Consider the following 20,663-nt stretch of genomic DNA (forward strand, 5'->3'; position numbering starts at 1 on the left):
AGGGCTTTTAAACCGGCTGCTATTTATGGACAGCACAGCACCACGCTGCTCTGCTCTCTTTCTCTGCCCAGGCATGGGTCTCAATGACCGAGGGAAGGAGGTGAGAGAGAGAGAGAGAAAAGTGTGTGGGGGGGACTAGCTAAATAAGGCAGCTCTCAATTGATACGGCAGCACAGCACTGCGGGAGCAACGGGGTCAAATACCTTGTGCTGAATGCTGGTGTAGCCCTGTTAATGAGCATATGCTGCCCTGACTGCAGAGGTTGTTTCTACACACAGCGTATAGAATAGCAAGCAGATGGAATCATTCATGCATTCATACTCCTTTCACTTGCCATAATAAGGCTTTATACATTTATTCCAACCTTGATCCTTTTCTGCTATTAGTAATTGGTACAGTCAATTCAGAACATACAGTAGTATGCAATGTCTTCAGATTGTCATGGATATTGTATGTGTATGACATTGCAGATATTTGGAGCAAGTAGGTTAAGTCAACATTTTTATTTTAATGCTGAGACAGGTGAACTGCAATGCATTTAAATGGAGTTTGCACTTAGACCTAAATGTTGGCCAGGACTTGACTGTACACACTAGGGATGGGCGTGAGTACTTCAGTACTCGGCACAAGGTTTATATTCGATTTGCCTATAATCTAATACAAGTACTCAGAATTTACAAATGTAAATAGTTAATCTTGTCAGATACCAGAATTTTGACTTCGATACCACGTTTAGTATCACAATACTCCATTCCATCCCGTTAATCAATACCCAAACGATAACACAACAAACAAAAAAAGAGAATATTAGCCAAAGTCACAGAACGGCACTTGATCCAGACAGATAAACTCAGCTTCTGCTCTTGTCAATCGTTGGGCATCTGTTGAGTTCAATATTATTATATTTTATTTACTTCAACATTTTTTCAGAGACAACCATGTATGCGTTAATGAATCAATTATACAATCATACAGTCAATTTGACTTTGTTTTTACCAATCTAACTACATAACAACATAATGGTAATTATTGAATTGAATGGTAAATCTCTATTGATAAACTGATGTAGCCTAGACCTAACCACAATACAGGTGAATTCATATTCAATAGGAGTGTGTGCATGTTTCCCATCCATTTGGGACTTATTTTATTGTACTCATCAAAATTTGCATAGAAGTAGCTATTTTTATAAAAATGTGCACTGTCGCTTTAACGAGTAATGACTTCATTCAGGGAGAGACTGAAAACATTTTTTACATTTTTTAGTCATTTAGCAGACGCTCTTATCCAGAGCGACTTACAGTAGTGAATGCATACATTTCATACATTTAATTTTATGTATTTTTTTTTGTACTGGCCCCCCGTGGGAATCGAACCCACAACCCTGGCGTTGCAAACACCATGCTCTACCAACTGAGCCACGGGGAATGAAGGTTTTGGTAGCAATCAGCTTTGAAATCAGCATATTTTGCATTGTGGTTTAAATATTATCACAAACAAAGTACCAGGGTAGTGAATTTATGTTAGCTTTAGCTGTCAGCTAGCAAGGAAAGTTAGTCTACACATCTGGAAGCTACCAGTATCTTCTTGCATTGTAAAGTTTTCTAGCCTTTATGCCATATCGCATTATTCAACTGTGTTAACTTCTGTGTAGCATGAGTGGGGAGCTAACATGATGCAGCCCAGACTCCCAGTGCAGGATAGCAATGAGTAAGTGGAGCAGGCAGGGTGCAGCCCAGACTCCCAGTGCAGGATAGCAGTGAGTAAGTGGAGCAGGCAGGGTGCAGCCCAGACTCCCAGTGCAGACTAGCAGTGAGTAAGTGGAGCAGGCAGGGTGCAGCCCAGACTCCCAGTGCAGGATAGCAATGAGTAAGTGGAGCAGGCAGGGTGCAGCCCAGACTCCCAGTGCAGGATAGCAGTGAGTAAGTGGAGCAGGCAGGGTGCAGCCCAGACTCCCAGTGCAGACTAGCAGTGAGTAAGTGGAGCAGGCAGGGTGCAGCCCAGACTCCCAGTGCAGGATAGCAGTGAGTAAGTGGAGCAGGCAGGGTGCAGCCCAGACCTCCAGTGCAGGATAGCAGTAAGTGGAGCAGGCAGGGTGCGCTAAGGGCTTGATCCGTGAGACACATTTGACAGAAGTATCGAATTCTATCAAATTCTAGTACCGAACCGTTTTAAGGTTCTAGTATCAAAAAGTACCAAAGTTTTGGTATACCGTGCAACACTACTAGTTGGCCGGTTTAATTTATAAGCCCTGACAAAATGTCATACTGTAAGATGTGTTTTATTGTTTGGAGTATGTCAAGTGCAGTGAAAATGTTAAGTTTTGTTTTCAGTTGTGTATCAGAAAAACTAGTAATTGAATCAAAAGTAGCATCCCCAAAACTTTTTTGCCTTCAGAACATTTTCACGCTAACATACGAGTACTCAAAATAATTTTCACGAGTACTCAAACTTTTTCCTGCATACCCATCCCTAGTACACACACCTGTTTTCTTTGAAAACTGACATTTATGTTACTGGTATTATGGGAACACATTAAGAACCAAAGTGAAATCTACTATAGTTGAGGACCCCTGCTGCATGCTTATTGTTGCCCTGCGGAACTCACACTCTCGTCACTGTCTGGTAATCTCAGATAGGAAGTGGTCACAGTGTCACACACGAAGATGGCTCTGCTCAACCTTCAGGCTAGATGTTGTGCAGTTGTCCTGATGAATAATCTGTATGTTTGTCTGCCAACTAGGATAAACATTTGCCCTCTCAGAAAAAGAAAGACAGAACATTTGTGGCCGCCTCATGATTTTGTATTTTCTTGTTTGTCAAGTGCATGATTTTTTTTAACGTAGGCTAATGCTCTTTCAAAAGCTGCATTTCATATTGCATTGCTCTAACAGATGAAGCACTCAGTGTGTGTTGTGCAGAGGGAGTAGGCTATCTGAGCAATAGACACCCCATTGGCATTTAGATCTGTGGATGAGATTCAGTGTGATTTGATGTGCTCCCTCTTCTCATCTCATCCTTCTGTCTGTGGCTTTGGCCTTTGGAGATAATGTAGTGTGACTGGCCAGTGCTCTGGTGGTTAGCTTACCTTGAGACAAATATTGTGTTACTGTAGAGCTGGGACGATAAACCGAAAATTTGACACAGACCACTTATCATGAAAATGTTGCTGATTTTGTTCATTACGATAAATAACCTATAGGGCCCTACTAGAGAAATGAAATGTTTGCCAATAGGGGTGATTGTTAATGGGACAAATGCTAGCTAGAACATTCAAAGTAGGGCTGACCCCAATTAGTCCACTAGTCGATTGTTTGGTCGATACGCTGTTGGTATAAATGGATCACATTTACATAAGTATTCAGATCCTTTACTCAGTGCTTTGTTGATGCACCTTTGGCAACGATTACAGCCTTTAGTCTTCGTGGGTATGACGCTACAAGCTTGGCACACCTGTATTTGGGGAGTTTCTCCCATTCTTCTCTGCAGATCCTCTCAAGCTTTGTCAGGTTGAATGGTGAGCGTTGCTGCACAGATATTTTCAGCTCTCTCCCGAGATGTTTGATCGGGTTCAAGTCCGGGCTCTGGCTGGGCCAGTCAAAGAAATTCAGAGACTTGTCCCGACGCCACTCCTACTTTGTCTTGGCTGTGTGCTTAGGGTCATTGTGCTGTACAAAGGTGAACCTTCGCCCCAGTCAGGTTCTGAGCGCTGTGGAGCAGGTTTTCATCAAGGATCTCATTGTACTGTGCTCTGTTCATCTGCTGCTGAAAAATATCCCACAGCATGATGCTGCCACCACCATGCTTCACCGTAGGGATGGAGCCAGGTTTCCTCCAGACGTGACGCTTGGCATTCTGTCCAGAGAGTTCAATCCTGGTCTCATGAGAGCAGAGAATCTTGTTTCTCATGGTTAGAGTCTTTTAGGTGCCTTTTGGCAAACTCTAAGCGGGTTGTCATGTGCCTTTTACTGAGGAGTGGCTTCCGTCCGGCCACTCTACCATAAAGGCCTGATTGATGGTTGTCCTCCTGGAAGGTTCTCCCATCTCCACATAGGAACTCTGGAGCTCTGTCAGTGATCATCGGGTTCTTGGTTATTGCACATTTACAAAACACAGACTAGACAGCTAGTATAGCACTTCAATCACATCGACAGCGTCATTGCATTTTGGTACACCAGAATTACATTCATTTCCAATGAAACACTGCGTTTGCCTTGCAGCATTGCATTGCATTGCAGAGGCAGTTGCAGTGCGTTCGGTGTGGTGCGTACGTTGGATTTATTGAATGTATGCTTCAAACTGTCTGCGTAGACGGCTTGACAGAAATGGTAGCAGAAAGTGAATGTTGGACTACATATCCAGATGATGCAGCATACTATTTTGTGCAATGACGCTGTCGTTGTGTTCGAAGCGTAACAGTCTTTGGCTTAAATGCTGCTAGCGGAATGTGGTACCCCAATGCCCCGTGTGACAAACTGAACATACATTTTCCAGAATCAATGTTCATTGATACTCCTGTTTTAGTAATGTATGATCTGCACGCAATTTGAGTAGTTGAGACATAAAAAGGAAAGGTTAACTTGTCCTCTATTACAGTGAAATAATGTCTCAGTGTGTTTTGGTGTCATTATGACCGATTCTGTTCGACCAAACCTCAAATGCTAATAGCGAGTTGAAATCACTTGTCAGAAAGGAAGATGTGATCTCTCAACGTTGTTGGCGTAAGAGAGGCATGGGGAGGGGCTTGGTGTATGTGTGAACCATAGAGGAAGCGAGAAGTTTCACTCTCGTTAAAATCTATCCAAAATAATATCCATGCGTTTCTATGGGCTTATTTTGGACCTAAGCTTGTCACCTGACTTGATTCTTGCAATACAGGCATTTTAAATTTCGCACAAAAACATGAATTCTAATTAATTCAACATATCGCCCAGTCCTACCCTGATTGCGTGTCTTGTATGGTATGTATAGGTTTTGAGCTGTGTGTTAACTGGCTGAACTGACAACTCTGTACTTTCAATACTCCTCCAATCTGAACCAGGAGAGTCTGACCTGCATGTTATTGACATTGGCCCTCTGTGTACATTTGAGGGCCAGACATCCTGCTCTGTTCTGGTCCAGCTGCAGCTTTTCTAGTTCCTTTTCTGCTGCACCTGACCATACAACTGGCCAACAGTCAAGATGCAACAAAACCAGAGCTTGCAGGACTTGTTTGGTTGCATGTTATGTTATAAAAGCAGAGCTTCTCCCCATCTTTACAACAATAGACTCAATATCCTTTGACCTAGACAGTTTACTATCTAATATAACACCAAGAAGTTAAGTCTTTAGTGGAAAAGATAAGCACCACAAATCTGGAAATGATTTGGTGCTCATCTTTTCCATTCATTGGATTGTTTGCATACACCTGAGTTGGATCTACAAAACAGATGGTCTACATTTGGGGACATTTGTTGACAGAAGACCACTTTTGAATTCTTTAATTCAAGTGTGCATGCAACTTACACTGTTTGGTTAGCTGTGTATCTGTTGCGCATATAGTGTGATGGAATTACATTGTACGTGCATCAAACAGTTTATCATTACTGTAGCTAAACTTCTAATTACCATAACAGACAACCGTACGGCATGGTAATAAAAATTAGTCATTACAGTAATGAGAAACTCTTAGCAAATTTAGATAACAATGGCATGAACCATTATTACTCGGCAAACAAAAAATACACAATCAGTTGGTGCTCTTTCTAATCTAATATACTGTAAATAGTTGAATCTGTCTTTGCTCAAACATGAAGTATTACACAGTTATAGTAATGATAATCTAAAATGGGTAAATGGGGTGTACGAGGACAATTATCACATTTAAACATAATAAAAGAGAAAAGACTAGCTTACCTTGTAGCCATCTTTGATCTTCTCTGTTCTTAGTAATACATTATGGGTCGAAAAAGATTTATAAAAAAACACTACTTTGTACAGGAACTTAAAGAGATTCTACGGTAATGAAAAACATGTTTTTTGTCAAAAATATTACTAATTTGTAACGTGAATACCCAGAAATGATAACTGTCTTTGAATATGTATGTAACGGCTGTCGTGAGAGAGAGTAGACCAAGGTGCAGCGGAGTTAGTGTTCATCATAGAATATTTAATAGAAGAAAGAACACTATACAAAAATGAGAAAACCGACAGCCAAACAGTCCTGTCAGGTGCAAAACACTAACAGAAACAATTACCCACAAAACCCCAATGGAAAAACAGGCACTTATGTGTGACTCCCAATCAGCAACAACACTCTGTAGAGTGTTGTTGCTGATTGGGAGTCACACATAAGTGCCTGATTGGAAGCCACACGGCCAAAATCAACGAAACAAACCAACATAGAAAAATGCACATAGAACGCCCACCCAATGTAACACCCTGGCCTAACCAAAATAAAGAACAAAACCCCTCTCTATGGCCAGGGCGTTACAATGTACCACTTTAAACAAATTCATTGGTTTTAATTAAATGTTATTTTTATATAATCTGATTAGACAACAAGCTCCACGCTCCCCTCTTGTGAAAAGCAAGAGCAGCAGCATAAATTATACAATTTATCTCGCTCTCTCTACTGCAGAAGTCGTGTTCGGATCTGTATGGGCCCTTCCGGACAAGTCAGTTAAAATTACACATACTCGAGACCCATGACAGTCATATCAGATCCAACCCAGACTAGTGACAATATTTTGTATTCTGGATCCGGGACCTGAGCGGGCCTGGATCCAGAATACTAAATATTGTCACTGGTCTGGGTTGGATCTGATATGACTGTCATGGGTCTCGAGTATGTGTCATTTTAACTGACTTGTCCGGGTCTGGGGTATTCAGTTGGATCTGTGAAGACCTCTTACTGTCTGCAAACAGCTAGTTTGTCTTTTTTTAGCAAGTTGTGGCAAAAATAAAATGTTGGCCACTAATGCTAATCGCTAGTTAGCTGGCTAACTAGTTAGGAAATAAATGTACTGAGTCAGAGCAAACGTAGCTAGTTAATAGTGCCTGATACCAGGCATGGTCTAAATCAGCATATTGTTTGTGCAACAGTATCTTCTAAATCAAAGAGGATTAGGAAAGGCATGAATAGCTAAGAAAAAAACATTTATTGTAACCAAAGATGATATGGTCCCCTAGGAAACACTGACCAACACCTGTCACAATAACTCCTCCTTGGCTTTTTCATTCGTTGTCATGTCAAACAACACTGTATTCAAAGTTCCCACTATTATATTCTTTTTCCATGATTCCAACAGTTCACCCAAGTGTTTTGCTCTAAATAGAAAATCAAATTGTAATTGCAATATTTATAAGGCCTAGATTTTTTGCCCATTTCGTGCAGCACTACGTGGCAGAGTGGAAATGATCTCATGAGTCCAGGAAATGCAGAAAATTATTTTTGGTTGAAGTTTGATTGTTTTATACTGTTCAATCTGATTGGAGAAAGCCCCATTTAAATGACTTAGAATATATTTGTTGCCACCCTAGGGTCATGCTCTACTCATAAAGCGAACTTAATATTTAAATATTGTGATATGATATTTTGACCACGTCGCCTTACATTATAGTCACTATGTTTATGCAAGTTTTTGGGGACATGAAATGAATCAGTAGGATGTTAACTAGTTAAAAAAAATCACAAGGGCTAACCCCCCCTTTAATGTTATAAACGTATCATTCAATTTATCGTTATAGTGATAATTCAGTTAATTTATCGTGATATGGACTTTTGTCCGTACTGCCCATCGCTATGTTACTGCTAGTAGTAACTCAGAAAGGACCCACACACAGTGGGCATTCACAGCCTACAAAAAAAGATTGTCAGGCTCTTAGTCAACCAGCCTGATTCATGCAGTCTTCACGTTTGATTGACCGATCCTGTGCCTGTGTATCATCATCGGTCTGTGGGCTGCTGTGACATCCCAGAGACCCCGTACGTTGTGAGAACCTGGGCCAATGAGGTGAACTCTATAAGGCTGCATTCCTCTGCCTGGGGGCAATAACCTAGTGGGAATTATTATTCAGAGTAATTATGAAAAGCATCTCAAAGGAAATTGAAATGAAGGCGTACCCAAGTCAATTTAGGCAGTATTGGAAATCTTATCTTGTAAGCTAGGCTAAATAGTGTTATGAGGGTGGCTGTTAGTTGGGCCATATAGGATGGCCGGACGATACCAGTATCCCCAAAAATGTTCCATGGCAAAAAATGAAAACACAAAACAGACCTGAAATAGATGTTCTGTTTAGACAAAGAGAAACATGCATGAGAGACTGGGTGGGAGCGAACGAACGAAAGAGATGTATGAAAATGTTGCGCCATTGACAGAAACATAATATGGTGTTAGGGAAATCCTTTAAATGGAAAACCCAATCGTAAAGGGATCTTTACAGCATGCGTGTGTGTCAAGCGTCCGAGTGTGTGAGAGGGAGATAGAGATATTCTAGTCTCCTATCCAGCCTGGTGTGGGCAGGTTAGTGTATGTGGACGGTAGAGGTAGAGGAAGATGTTGTAAAGCGAATGCACTTTGTGTTTGTCAACCAGATCAGATTACTTAGCCTCATTTTACCAGCAATTCAAAGGAAAACAATCATGGTTTTGTTTTCCCCCGGTCACGTAAGACCGCAGAGAATCGAGGACACTGGTGAGAACCAAAACCCGAAGGGGCTGGAAACTGGAAGAGCCTGTTCCGCTAGGCCCATGCCCCTGCCACAAATACTTACAACAGTGTCATCTTTCCATTTAAATTCATTTCCAATTTCTCTACTCTGGAACCTTTCTAGTGGATTCCCACATCTTCAAGTGCCTCGGTGGAGACTTGTGCGGTTGTGTTCTTGGGCAGAGTGGTAAGCTGAGGAAGAGCTGGAGGTGCATATGTACTGTGTGTGTTTGTGGTAGTAGCCCTACCAAGTGTTATTAGTCATATGTACAGGATACACATGGTATACACTGTCCAACAAAATGATTCAATGTAAACACTGCATGAATCCGACTTGTTGACTAACAGCCAGCCTGTCAGTCTTTTTTTTTAGGCTGCGGATGCCCACCAATACGGATTTGATTCCAATGTTCAAAGAGCTGTACGTTGCAATGGAGGGAACTCGCCTCAGCCACCATAATGCAACATTAACCTGAAGCCTTTCAATCCGGGCTTGTACCCCCAAAGCTCAAACTAGCCTAGGTTATATCCATGCGTGTGGGCCTCCAACCGAGTATCCTCCCTTGAATTATTTAGGAGCTGACTGCACCTCTCCCGCTGTGCCCACTGGTGGTGAATTCCGGTGCAAAGGTAACGCACATCAGGGTACAGTGAAAAACACACACCTCCATCATTAGTAGCATAGAGGTAACACACCTGAAAACACACACTTGTTTTCCAGAGCTCTTCACACAAGAGCCACCTCAACCTTCTCACCCCATCACATCGCGTGACCGTCTTGACACATGCCTTCCTCAAGTTAATCAAAAACCCTTTGTCTAGATGACGAGATCACAACCTGAACAAGTAGACCAGATCTAATGTCACCTAACATTAGCCTCATTTTGATTTCATTCAGCTTTGCTTTAAAATGGCTGCTAGTCTGTTTCTACTTTAGCCATCTTCTAAAGAATTGTTTGGCATGACAGACGTTTCAATGAAAATGTACTATAGTGTCTATGAACAAGTGTCAAGTAGACTGCATTGTCTGCAGTCAAACCATGAAACCACAGGGCAGCCAGGACTTTTAGCCAATGGCAGGCACACTGCTGTTCCTTCACACGGAAGAAGTAGCCTTTTCTCTCCTCTCTTCTTCTGTGCCAGATGGAGATGACTCCATTATTATCCAGCAGCCGCCCTCCTTCCACGGGATGTTTTCTAGCTTTTTCTCCTTCCTTTTTTTCCTCCCCTTGTTTCTTTTTCTCTCCCTTTTCTTTGGGCCTAATTCTCTGGGTGCAGAGTTTCGACATTGACCCAGCAGGCAGGCAGCATTACTGCAGAAGCATACAGTATCAGGATAAAAAAGCTCCTTTCATAAGACTGTAAGATTTATAGGCTAATCACATTCCAGCATATTAATCAGATGAGTACTACTGCCTGCTATAAATAACACTATACTGTCACATAAGACCTCACATTTCTCTCTCTCACACACACACACACACACACACACACACACACACACACACACACACACACACACACACACACACACACACACACACACACACACACGTACACATACTACTTACCGACTACCTTCCTTCTCTCTTTTGAACAGATCCGAGATGACTCTCAAATAGCACCCTATTTCCTGGTCAAAAGTAGTGCACTATAAAAGGAATAGGGTACCATTTGGGGAACAGCCAGGGACACCCAGTCTCTAGCTCCCCCTAGGGTTAGGTTGTAAGGGTCTGGGGAGAGGGGACAGACGGAGCACTAGATCAAATCAAATTGCATTTGTCACATGCTTCGTAAACAGCAGATGTGGACTAACAGTGAAAATTTTACATTAAGGGCCCTTGCCAACAATGTAGAGAGAAATAATATAGAGAAATAGAAAAGTAAAACATGTAATAATAAATATACAGTGAGTTGCGTTAACTTTGCTACTGAGTCAATGTGCAGGGGTACGAGGTAATTGAGGTAGATATGTACATATAACTAGGAATAAAGTGACAGATAATAAACAGTAGCAGCAGCATATGGGATGAGTAAAAGGGTCAATGCAGATAGTCCAGGTAGCTATTTCGTTAACGATTGAACTATTTAGCAGTTTTAAGACTTGGGGGTAGAAGCAGTACAGGGTCCTGCTGGTTCCAGACTTGGTGCATCGGTATCGCTTGCCGTGCGGTAGCAGAGAGAGTCTATGAATTTGGTGGCTGCAGTCTTTGACAATTTTTAGGGCCTTCCTCTGACACCGCCTGGTATAGAGGTCCTGGATGGCAAGGAGTTCGGCCCCCTGTTTTTCACAATTCCTGACATTTAATCCTCGTAAAAATTCTCTGTCTTAGGTCAGTTAGGATCACAACTTAATTTTAAGAATGTGAAATGTCAGAATAATAGTAGAGAGAATGATTTATTTCAGCTTTTATCACATTCCCATACACTCAATTAGTATTTGGTAGCATTGCCTTAAACAATTTAAACTTGGGTCAAACGTTTTGGGTAGCCTTCCACAAGCAATAAGTTGAGTGAATTTTGGCTAATTCCTACTGACAGAGCTGGTGAAACTGAGTCAGGTTCCTGAGCGGTATGACGGCTGCGTGGTCCCATGGTGTTTATACTTGCGTACTATTGTTTGTACAGATGAACGTGGTACTTTCAGGCGTTTGGAAATTGCTCCCAAGGATGAACCAAACTTGTGGAGGTCTACAATTGTTTTTCTGGGGTCTTGGCTGATTTGTTTAGATTTTTCCCATGATGTCAAGCGAAGAGGCACTGAGTTTGAAGGTAGGTCTTGAAATACATCTACAGGTACACCTCAAATGATGTCAATTAGCCTATCAGAAGCTTCTAAAACCATGACATATTTTTCTGCAATTTTCCAAGCTGTTTAAAGGCACAGTCAAGTTAGTGAATGTAAACTTCTGACCCACTGGAATTAGGATACAGTGAATTATAAGTGAAATAATCTGTTTGTAAACAATTGTTGGAAAAATTACGTCCTAACCGACTTGCCAAACTATAGTTTATTAACAAGAAATTTGTGAAGTGGTTGAAAAACGAGTTTTAATGACTCCAAACTAAGTGTATGTAAACTTCCGACTTCAGCTGTATAAGAACATTCCAAGATTTCCTGGCATTGTTTCGCAGAGGGAACCTGGTCTCTTTCAAAACATGCCTGAGGCTGCTAGGTTTGTTGGCATCGGCTTTAGTAGTCATTCCATTAGGACGTTTGAATATGATGGGGTTTCAACGCTGTGTTGCTTCTCTAGGTCTGAGCCCAATACGTCACAAACATCACCGTGTACAGATCTCCATATACTACATGGTAGCACTGCACTCCTGGAGACACCGGACGTTTCTGTCACATGGTGCCCAGATGGGCACTGTTTTGTCCAGAAGAATCGTCATGATGGACACATCTCTCTTGGGTTGGCATGCGACTCACGAGGGCAGAACAGTCAACGGGGTGTGGGGGACACCCATCTCCGTTCTACTCACAAACTACCTGGAACTCCTTCCAGTGTCCCTAGCATTAAAGCCGTTCCTCCAATTTCTGGATTTTCGTCATGCTCTAGTCAGAACAGACAATACCACTGTTGTGGCTTACATGAACAGACAAGGGGGACTGCAATCCCCTCACTTACACACACACACTGGCACATAGACTGATTATGTGGAGCAGTGTGCATCTCCAGTCACTGAGAGCTACTCATGTACCGGGAGTACTGAATCTGGGGGCAGATTTACTTTCCAGGGGGGAACCCTCTATATACGGAGAGTGGAAACTCCAACCAGAGGTAGCCAATCAAGTTTGGATGCACTTTGGCATGCCAGCAGTGGATCTTAATGCATCAATGGAGAATACTCAGTGTCCACTGTTCTTTTCCCTGAGGAATCGGGATGCACCGAAGGCAGTGGACGTGGGTGCGGGAGAAGGGTCTATCTCTCATACTAATAGCGCCACATTGGCCAGAGAAACACTGGCTAGCGGAGATCACTCAATTACTATGCGGTAATCCGTGGCCCTGCCACTGTGTCGGGACCTACTGTGCCAGGCACGAGGGGAGATTTTTCCATCCTCACCCGGAATGGTTGGCACTCTGGGCCTGGCTTTTGTATGGTTCAACTTCAACACTACCGGGCTTCCCCAAAATGTAATTTAGACTATTCAGAGTGCTTTGGGAGCACGACAGTGGGGCAACACCCCTTGTTGCCCGTTTTATGAAGGGTGCACGTCGTTTGCGTCTGGTGTCTAAACAGCTTGCCCCGTTATGGGATGCTCTGTGCCAATAGCCTTTTGAGCCTCTGGATCAGGTGGAACTGAAGATGCTTTCATATAAGACCGTGCTAATACTAGTATTGGCCTCCGCCAAGCGTGTAAGTGACAGTCACGCACTCTCAGTGCACTCGTCATGTGTACAATTTGCACCCGGAAACAATAGGGTATCATTGCGGCCTAACCCCGCCTTTATCCCTAAGATTATTAACTGTCTTCCCCTTGATCTGGTAGCTTTTTATCCCCCACCGTTTTCCTCTCCAGACATCAACGGTTAGACTACGAGATTTAGAAAATGTGATCAGTTGTTTGTTTCCTGGGTGAAACCTCACACATGTAATGCGCTCACTAAACAACGCCTTTCCCACCGGATCGCTTTGGCCTACACAAGTAAGGGTCTAGTCTCCTGCTGGCCTATGGACTCATTCCACTAGAGGAATGGTATATCTATCCAAGATAATAATCTAGCTAGCCAGCTAGGTAAACAGGCAAAATGACCTAAAACAATGTTATGCAAGGTAGATGTCAATTCTTTGTGGCTATCTGGCTAGCTAACAGTAGTAGCTAGCCAGTTAGCCCTATTTACTTACTATGGGCTTGCGATCTAGGCACACTACAGTGGGTATTGTAGGCTGGTAAACATGCCAAAAGGAACACTGCATGTATTTATTAACATACAGTATCAAGATAAAATATTGTAGTCGGGCAGCATTTGAGACGTGAATAGGCAACATTTTATTCCGAAGTTGGAGTGCATCTTCTCTCGCTTCAACTCAAATAATGGCCGCCATTGATTTCAAGAAATGTTGCGTAATTTTTTACTCGCATGCATCATATTTTTGTGCATACCTTCCGTTGAAGCTTGATTCAATGCATGCTTTTTTGCTGACGTTTACTGACACCGGCCATATTCAACGGGTGTTGAGCGTTCGTAAATTCATCCGTTATTCTGCACTCTGGCACACTCAGACGAGAGTGCTCTGAAATTGGAGTAGATGACCAGACTGAATTTAGCTAGCTAGCTAAACAACGAACCATAATTCCAACTCATGACATTACCACCCTGCATGAATCTGCAGGTAGCTAACTAACCAGGTCCAGCGTTAGCTAGCTAACATTAGGCTATAACTAGCCAAGCAAATGGCCCGAGATATGAATAATACGTTCATAAACGTAAAATTAGCTAGTGAGCCAGACAGTTAACGTTAGCTACCTAACAGTACACTTTAACTTGAAGTGAAACCACTTTCTGTCAAAATTAGAAATGTGTAATATCTGAAAATGTAGCTAGATAGACTATCTTACCCATTTACATCATGGATGGACGCGTCTCCTGTCGGATGCCATGGTTGACCTTAGTTTGAAGATGTAATCCGAAGACAGATGTTTTCTCCATCTCCTTAGCTATCGTACTCGAATTCCACTGATTTCAGATCTCAGTCCTCCAGAAAGTGGAGAGCAATACTTGCGCAATTTTACTACGTGACACATAAAAAAAGCCGCGTTAGACAGGATTACCTAGATATACTGACCAGCTCAAATACACAGAAGCGTGCTATGTGGTGACCAATCCAAACTCATCTCTCGACATCTCTGGGAATTGCCAGGGACCTCAAGATACAATATTATCATGATACTTAGGTGCTGATACGATATGTATTGCCATTCTCACGATTCTATATGTATTGCGATTCGAAACTATGATTTTATTGTGATTCGATGTTCTAAACATATTGCTCTACCATATGCCTGCTGCAGAGGGACAAGAGCCCCATAAGAAAATGGGTTTTGATCAGTCATGAAAATAAGTGCTGAAAACCAATTGGCTCCCTATTTAAAAAGAAGGTGGAGAACAAGCTATGAAGGGAAAATACTGGAGTTTTGGTGCAGGTACAGCCAACCTAGCGCAAAAATAATATTGCGATATTGTCAATACAATACAGTGCCTTCCAAAAGTATTCATCCCCCTTGGTGTTTTTCCTATTTTGTTGCATTACAACCTGTAATTGAAATACATTTTTATTTGGATTTCATGTAATGGACAAACACAAAATAGTCCAAATTGGTGAAGTGAAATGAAAAAAATTACTTGTTTCAAAAAAATGCTAAAAAATAAATAAAATACATACAGTTGAAGTCGGAAGTTTACATACACTTAGGTTGGAGTCATTAAAACTCGTTTTTCAACCACTCCACAAATTTCTTGTTAACAAACTATAGTTTTGGCAAGTCGGTTGGGACATCGACTTTGTGCATGACACAAGTCATTTTTCCAACAACTGTTTACAGACAGATTATTTCAATTATAATTCACTGTATCACAATTCCAGTGGGTCAGAAGTTTACAAATACTAAGTTGACTGTGCCTTTAAGCTGCTTGGAAAATTCCAGAAAATGATGTCATGGCTTTAGAAGCTTCTGATAGGCAAATTGACATCATTTGAGTCAATTGGAGGTGTACCTGTGGATGTATTTCAAGGCCTACCTTCAAACTCAGTGCCTCTTTGCTTGACATCATTGGAAAATCAAAACAAATCAGCCAAGACCTCAGAAAACAAATTGTAGACCTCCACAAGTCTGGCTCATCCTTGGGAGCAATTTCCAAACGCCTGAAGGTACCACGTTCATTTGTGCAAACAACTGTACGCAAGTATAAACACCATGGGACCACGCAGCCGCCATACCGCTCAGGAAGGAGACGTGTTCTGTCTCCTAGAGATGAACATACCTTGGTGCGAAAAGTGCAAATCAATCCCAGAACAACAGCAAAGGACCTTGTGAAGATGCTGGAGGAAACAGGTACAAATTTATCTATATCCACAGTAAAACGAGCCCTATATCGACATAACCTGAAAGGCCGCCCAGCAAGGAAGAAGCCACTGCTCCAAAACCGCCATAAAAAAGCCAATGGTTTGCAACTGCACATGGAGACAGAGATCGTACTTTTTGGCGAAATGTCCTCTGGTCTGATGAAACAAAAATAGAACTGTTTGGCCATAATGACCATCATTATGTTTGGAGGAAAAAGGGGGAAGCTTGCAAGCCGAAGAACACCATCCCAACCGTCAAGCACGGGGGTGGCAGCATCATGTTGTGGGGGTGCATTGCTGCAGGAGGGACTGAAGCACTTCAGAAAATAGATGGCATCATGAGAAAGGAAATTATGTGGATATATTGAAGCAGGATGAATGGGCCAAAATTCCCATCACTAACACACACACACACCTCCCCTCTTATATACCTGATTACTCAGGTGAGTGTGCGTGTGTGTGCACACTACAGCTGTTAATGGCTGACAGGTTAATAGTAAATAATCCTCAGTCTGCCAATTATTGGGTCCTGACAGGCCAGCTTATCTGGAAAAACCCCTTGGTAAATGATGATATGGATAGTTTTCAGTAACAGTAGGTCAGAGAGAGGGAGAGAAGCGAGAGTGAGAATCGAGAGCCGGTAGAAGGAAGTATGGTGATGAGTTTCTTGGCAGTACCGACTGAGACAGGCCTACTTTCACTCACTTAGGCCTTCTCGTTCCATCTTATTATAGGCTACTCTATTATTTTCTATCTGAAACTTGCATACTAGCATCGTACTTGCACTCAGTCAGTCAGTCACTCACTGGCTACGATTCTCCACCCTTCTCTCCTGTTTTATTTCTCTCTCACTTTTCATGTTATTTATTTCTCTCTTTTCTGCTCACTTTTCTCCCTGAATTATGTGGCCATTAGTGTGATTGTAGATAATCCAGTGAGGAGCGGTGGCAGTGGAAGCCTTATACAGTTTCTAACCCAGGAGATCATGGCGGGGAGCTGACAGACCTATGTCTCTACAGCTTAGAGATGGCCATGCACTAGCCCTACATCACCACACACACACGCAGACTCTGGGAATCAGACAGTCTGCGCTACGATGCGGTTCACAGCTGAAGATGAGGGGGAGGAGGAGAAAGTCATATTCTCTAAACACTCCAGTGAACAAGGCCTCCATTAACCAGAGCACATTCCATAGTGCAATACTGTACTGCCATAAAGCCCCCAGCCATAGCCAACTCTGTCCAGACTTATCAGACCCATAATATCCACTGTGAATCATGTGGACCCTTTAAAATAAGCAAGTGAAGAGCGTGCCTTGAAAAGAAAACAAAAGCCATTCTTTCTTTCCAATCCTCACATTAATTTCCTCTGGTTTTCTGTCCCTCAAGGACGAGCAATCGAGTATCTCTAGTACAATACACAATTTCAGCCCTTTCATACCTGGGCTGACTTTGTTGTTCCATGACAAAAGACGATAGTCAAGGAACTGGATTCTCTGGAGGATGACTCGCATCACAATGCTGTTGGTGTTCATCCTTTGCTACAACACAATTAGGCCTACAGCCATCTGCACTATTGAGCTGCTGAATGGGCTGCTTGCTATGCCTGCTTGAAAGTGGTGTTTCATTGGATGCGTTCCAAGGGGAACTGCTCTCTCCTGTTTATAACAAGAGGCTCTCACAATAGTAGAGATTGCAGTAATACAGCCATTAGTGGAGGAAGGAATAGCTGAGATTTAGATTTAGTATTCTGGCCTCAAAGAGCAGATGCTCTGTCGACTTTCACCTTCTAGATGTTTCTCAACCTCAGGTCCTCGGACCAGCACTGGTCCCTGAGAAGATGCTGAGCGGTCTCTCAGATGGTTAGCTGACACCAATTTAGTGCGTTCCCAAGTGTTTTGATAGGGCAATAGGCCGAAGCAGTCTTTCATGGAGGAAGGACACTAGCGCTCCACTCCCTGCTATTATAAAAGCTTGAGAAACACTGAACACATGTTTGTTGTTTATCAATGCCTTGTCAGACAGCTTTTACACCTTAATGAGATGCTACAGGGATCAGTACTAGGCCTCTGACCTTTTCATATGTTTTGTCTTAGATAGGCGTATCTTAATGTCCTCATCCACTGAATGGAGATACATTGTCACTGCACTGATGAGCAACATCGGAAGTGCCAGCTAATTGTCACCGTTTATACCTCAGTTAAAATAATGGGGAGTCGGGGAGGCAAGTCCATGAGGTATGCTTTGTTTTTCCAGATAGGACCCTTGTCTCTGGGCCGATGAGTGCCACTGCCCTACTGTGCTGTGGTTCTGTAGCTGTATTGGAAGTAATGTGATACTGTTGTAGAGCTTGCTTTCATTATCCAGTGATGCTTTGGATCCACATGTAAAATCTAAAGAGATTTTAAAGAGGCCCATTTCTCTGTAATGAGTTTCCACACTAATCAATGCTCTGAGGGCATTGTGTTGATGATAGCTGGCCCTTTGTTCTGGCACTGTCAATGCAACACAGTTGTAGCCTAAATGAGCATGCATTGCAGATCCTGCTTACATGTCAATATGGACCCTGAGAACAAACGATTATGTAACTGCTCACAATGTAATTTATGCCAGTAATTCAAGAGGGCTGTGGTAAACAAGCTATCATAACGTATACTGCCTTAGATCCTCATTGTAACTGGTGGTAAAACCTCTTGGACTGTTATTGAAGTGAGCAGAACCATACAACAAACTGTTACCCCCAAACCAACCTGATGTTGTGCTGCTGACCACATCTCCCTCCCTTTTAGAAAACACCCAGAGTCTGACTCCCCTTCCTGTTTGATTACTTAACTCTGACACTTATCTCTCGGCTTAGGAGGATACCTGTAGTAGCTTTAGCCCCAAGAAGCAGCAGTAGTTTACTGGCCTGTCTTGACACTGACTCTCCTCTCCTCTCCCTCTCGCTCTGCAGTGCCTGAGGATGTCGAGCAAGCGGAACCTGTTTGTGCGGCTGGTGCCATGCCGCTGCCTGCGGGGGGAAGAGGAGACGGTGACGTCACTGGACTACTCCCACTGCAGCCTGGAGACAGTGCCTAAGGAGATCTTCAGCTTCGAGAAGACCCTGGAGGAGCTCTATCTGGACGCCAACCAGATTGAGGAGCTGCCCAAAGTAAGAAGCAGAGACATGCGCACACACACACACACACAGATGGACACACAGACCTACATGTTCATAATAGGTTCATAATGAATTACCCACACAAATCCCTGACATTGTTTATGACTGTGTTATAAGGAAAGGTGGTCTTGTTATGTAGCTATATAATGGTTTATAAACATAAACCTGTCAAAATTGCAGTAACTGCTCTCCCTGGCAAACATTGTATCTCAGTAGAGTGACATAATGAAATCAAGACCTATAGCCTTATCCTTATGGACTGATCAAGTTGCAGCTTCTGATTTCATTTGGGCCTTATCCTCCTGCTGCTCACAACAACAACATTGAGTGCATTACCAAGGGATGATTGTAGTGTTTACTAGGGATGCACGGTATATCGGTGAACATATTGGAATCGGCCGATATTAGCTAAAAAATGCCAACATCGGTATCGGCCGATGTCTAGTTTAACGCCGATGTTAAAAACCGATGTCAAAGGTACTGTGCATACCTATATAACGTAGGTACATGACGTAATAATGCCACGTAAAATGTTACGCTACACGTGCAACACAGAATTCCTAACCTAGCCCACAATGTCTGCTGTGTGGATCGAGCAGTCAACAAGTCGAGCAGTCATTTGAAAGAATTAGAAAATTTCAGCGAGACAACTCAAAGGCAAAATCCATTAAAGCCAAGATAATGGAATTCATTGCCCTTGACAATCAACCGTTCTCTGTCGTGGGTGATGTTGGCTTTCACCGACTGGTTGAGCACCGATACATACTACCAAGTGCGCTATTTTTCAGATGTTGCCCTACCAAAGTTACACAGTAATAGTGTCGATGCTAATAGCTTCACGACATACATACTATGGAACGCCGTTTGGGTCTTTGCATGTCAAAAAAGATACAGTAGTACTGTCAAAGCTGTACAAAAAGTCTGCAAACAAGCAAACACTGGCCACGAATGATGTGTTTACAGTACCGTGTTGGTTGTAAAGCATTATTTGTTTGACCGCAACTTCTGGGGTAGCTAGCGTTAGCTTGGTACCTAGCTAGCACCAATACAACCAGCCTGAAAACAATGACCAGTAGAAACTGCAGTCATTTTCATTATTCTTGTTTGATGATTTAGGAATTCTTGTGAGTAAGTATTAGCTAGGTTGCCACTTGTTATTCGCCTATTGAAAATGAACTTCAGTTCATGAAAATAAATAGCTAGACAGCTAATTAACCCTGTTGCCCAAAGCTAACGTTATAAGTAGCCAGCTACCTTCATTTGGCTAGTGAGGCTCGACCGGACCGGGTTATGTGTTGTGAAGCTAGCCACAATAAGGATTAGGCACAATAGTGGAATTTGCGGTTTGCCTTTAAAATAAAAGTATGTCATTGACAGTGATGCAAATTAATGCAAATAGTAGAATTATGCAATACTTTTATTTTGAAGGCTAACCGCAAAGTACACTATTGTGGCTAATCCTTATTGTGGCTAGCTTCACATAGATGGGTCCGACCACCATTAATCAAATAAGAACTGTCTTATAAATTAGGGTTATTTTAGATGACACCTAGCTATATAGTTAGCAAGCTAACTACACTGCGTGCACAATTATTAGGCAAGTGAGTATTCTGATGTTATCATTGTTTCTATTCACATTTTCCAACTCCAAACCATATAAACTTGAATGCTTATTGGATTTAATCATTTTCAGGAATATGTATTTGTGTAATGAGGTAGGGTGTGGCGAAAGTGAATAAC

The 20,663-nt window shown here is 42.4% G+C and overlaps 1 protein-coding gene across 3 annotated transcripts in view; it reads left to right on the plus strand.

Annotated features, from left to right (window-relative positions):
- The window catches only part of erbin (erbb2 interacting protein), a 150,029-nt gene that overhangs the window by 52,937 nt on the left and 76,429 nt on the right, over window positions 1–20,663 (plus strand). For all 3 annotated transcript variants that reach the window (XM_045691888.1, XM_045691890.1, XM_014137072.2), the window contains exon 3: window positions 18,717–18,914. In XM_045691888.1, coding sequence (XP_045547844.1) covers window positions 18,726–18,914 — 189 coding nt within the window. In that variant the 5' untranslated portion in view covers window positions 18,717–18,725. The remainder of the gene's footprint in view (window positions 1–18,716; window positions 18,915–20,663) is intronic.

This window comes from Salmo salar, chromosome ssa01 (assembly GCF_905237065.1).
Source record: "Salmo salar chromosome ssa01, Ssal_v3.1, whole genome shotgun sequence".
NCBI classification, from domain to species: domain Eukaryota; kingdom Metazoa; phylum Chordata; class Actinopteri; order Salmoniformes; family Salmonidae; genus Salmo; species Salmo salar.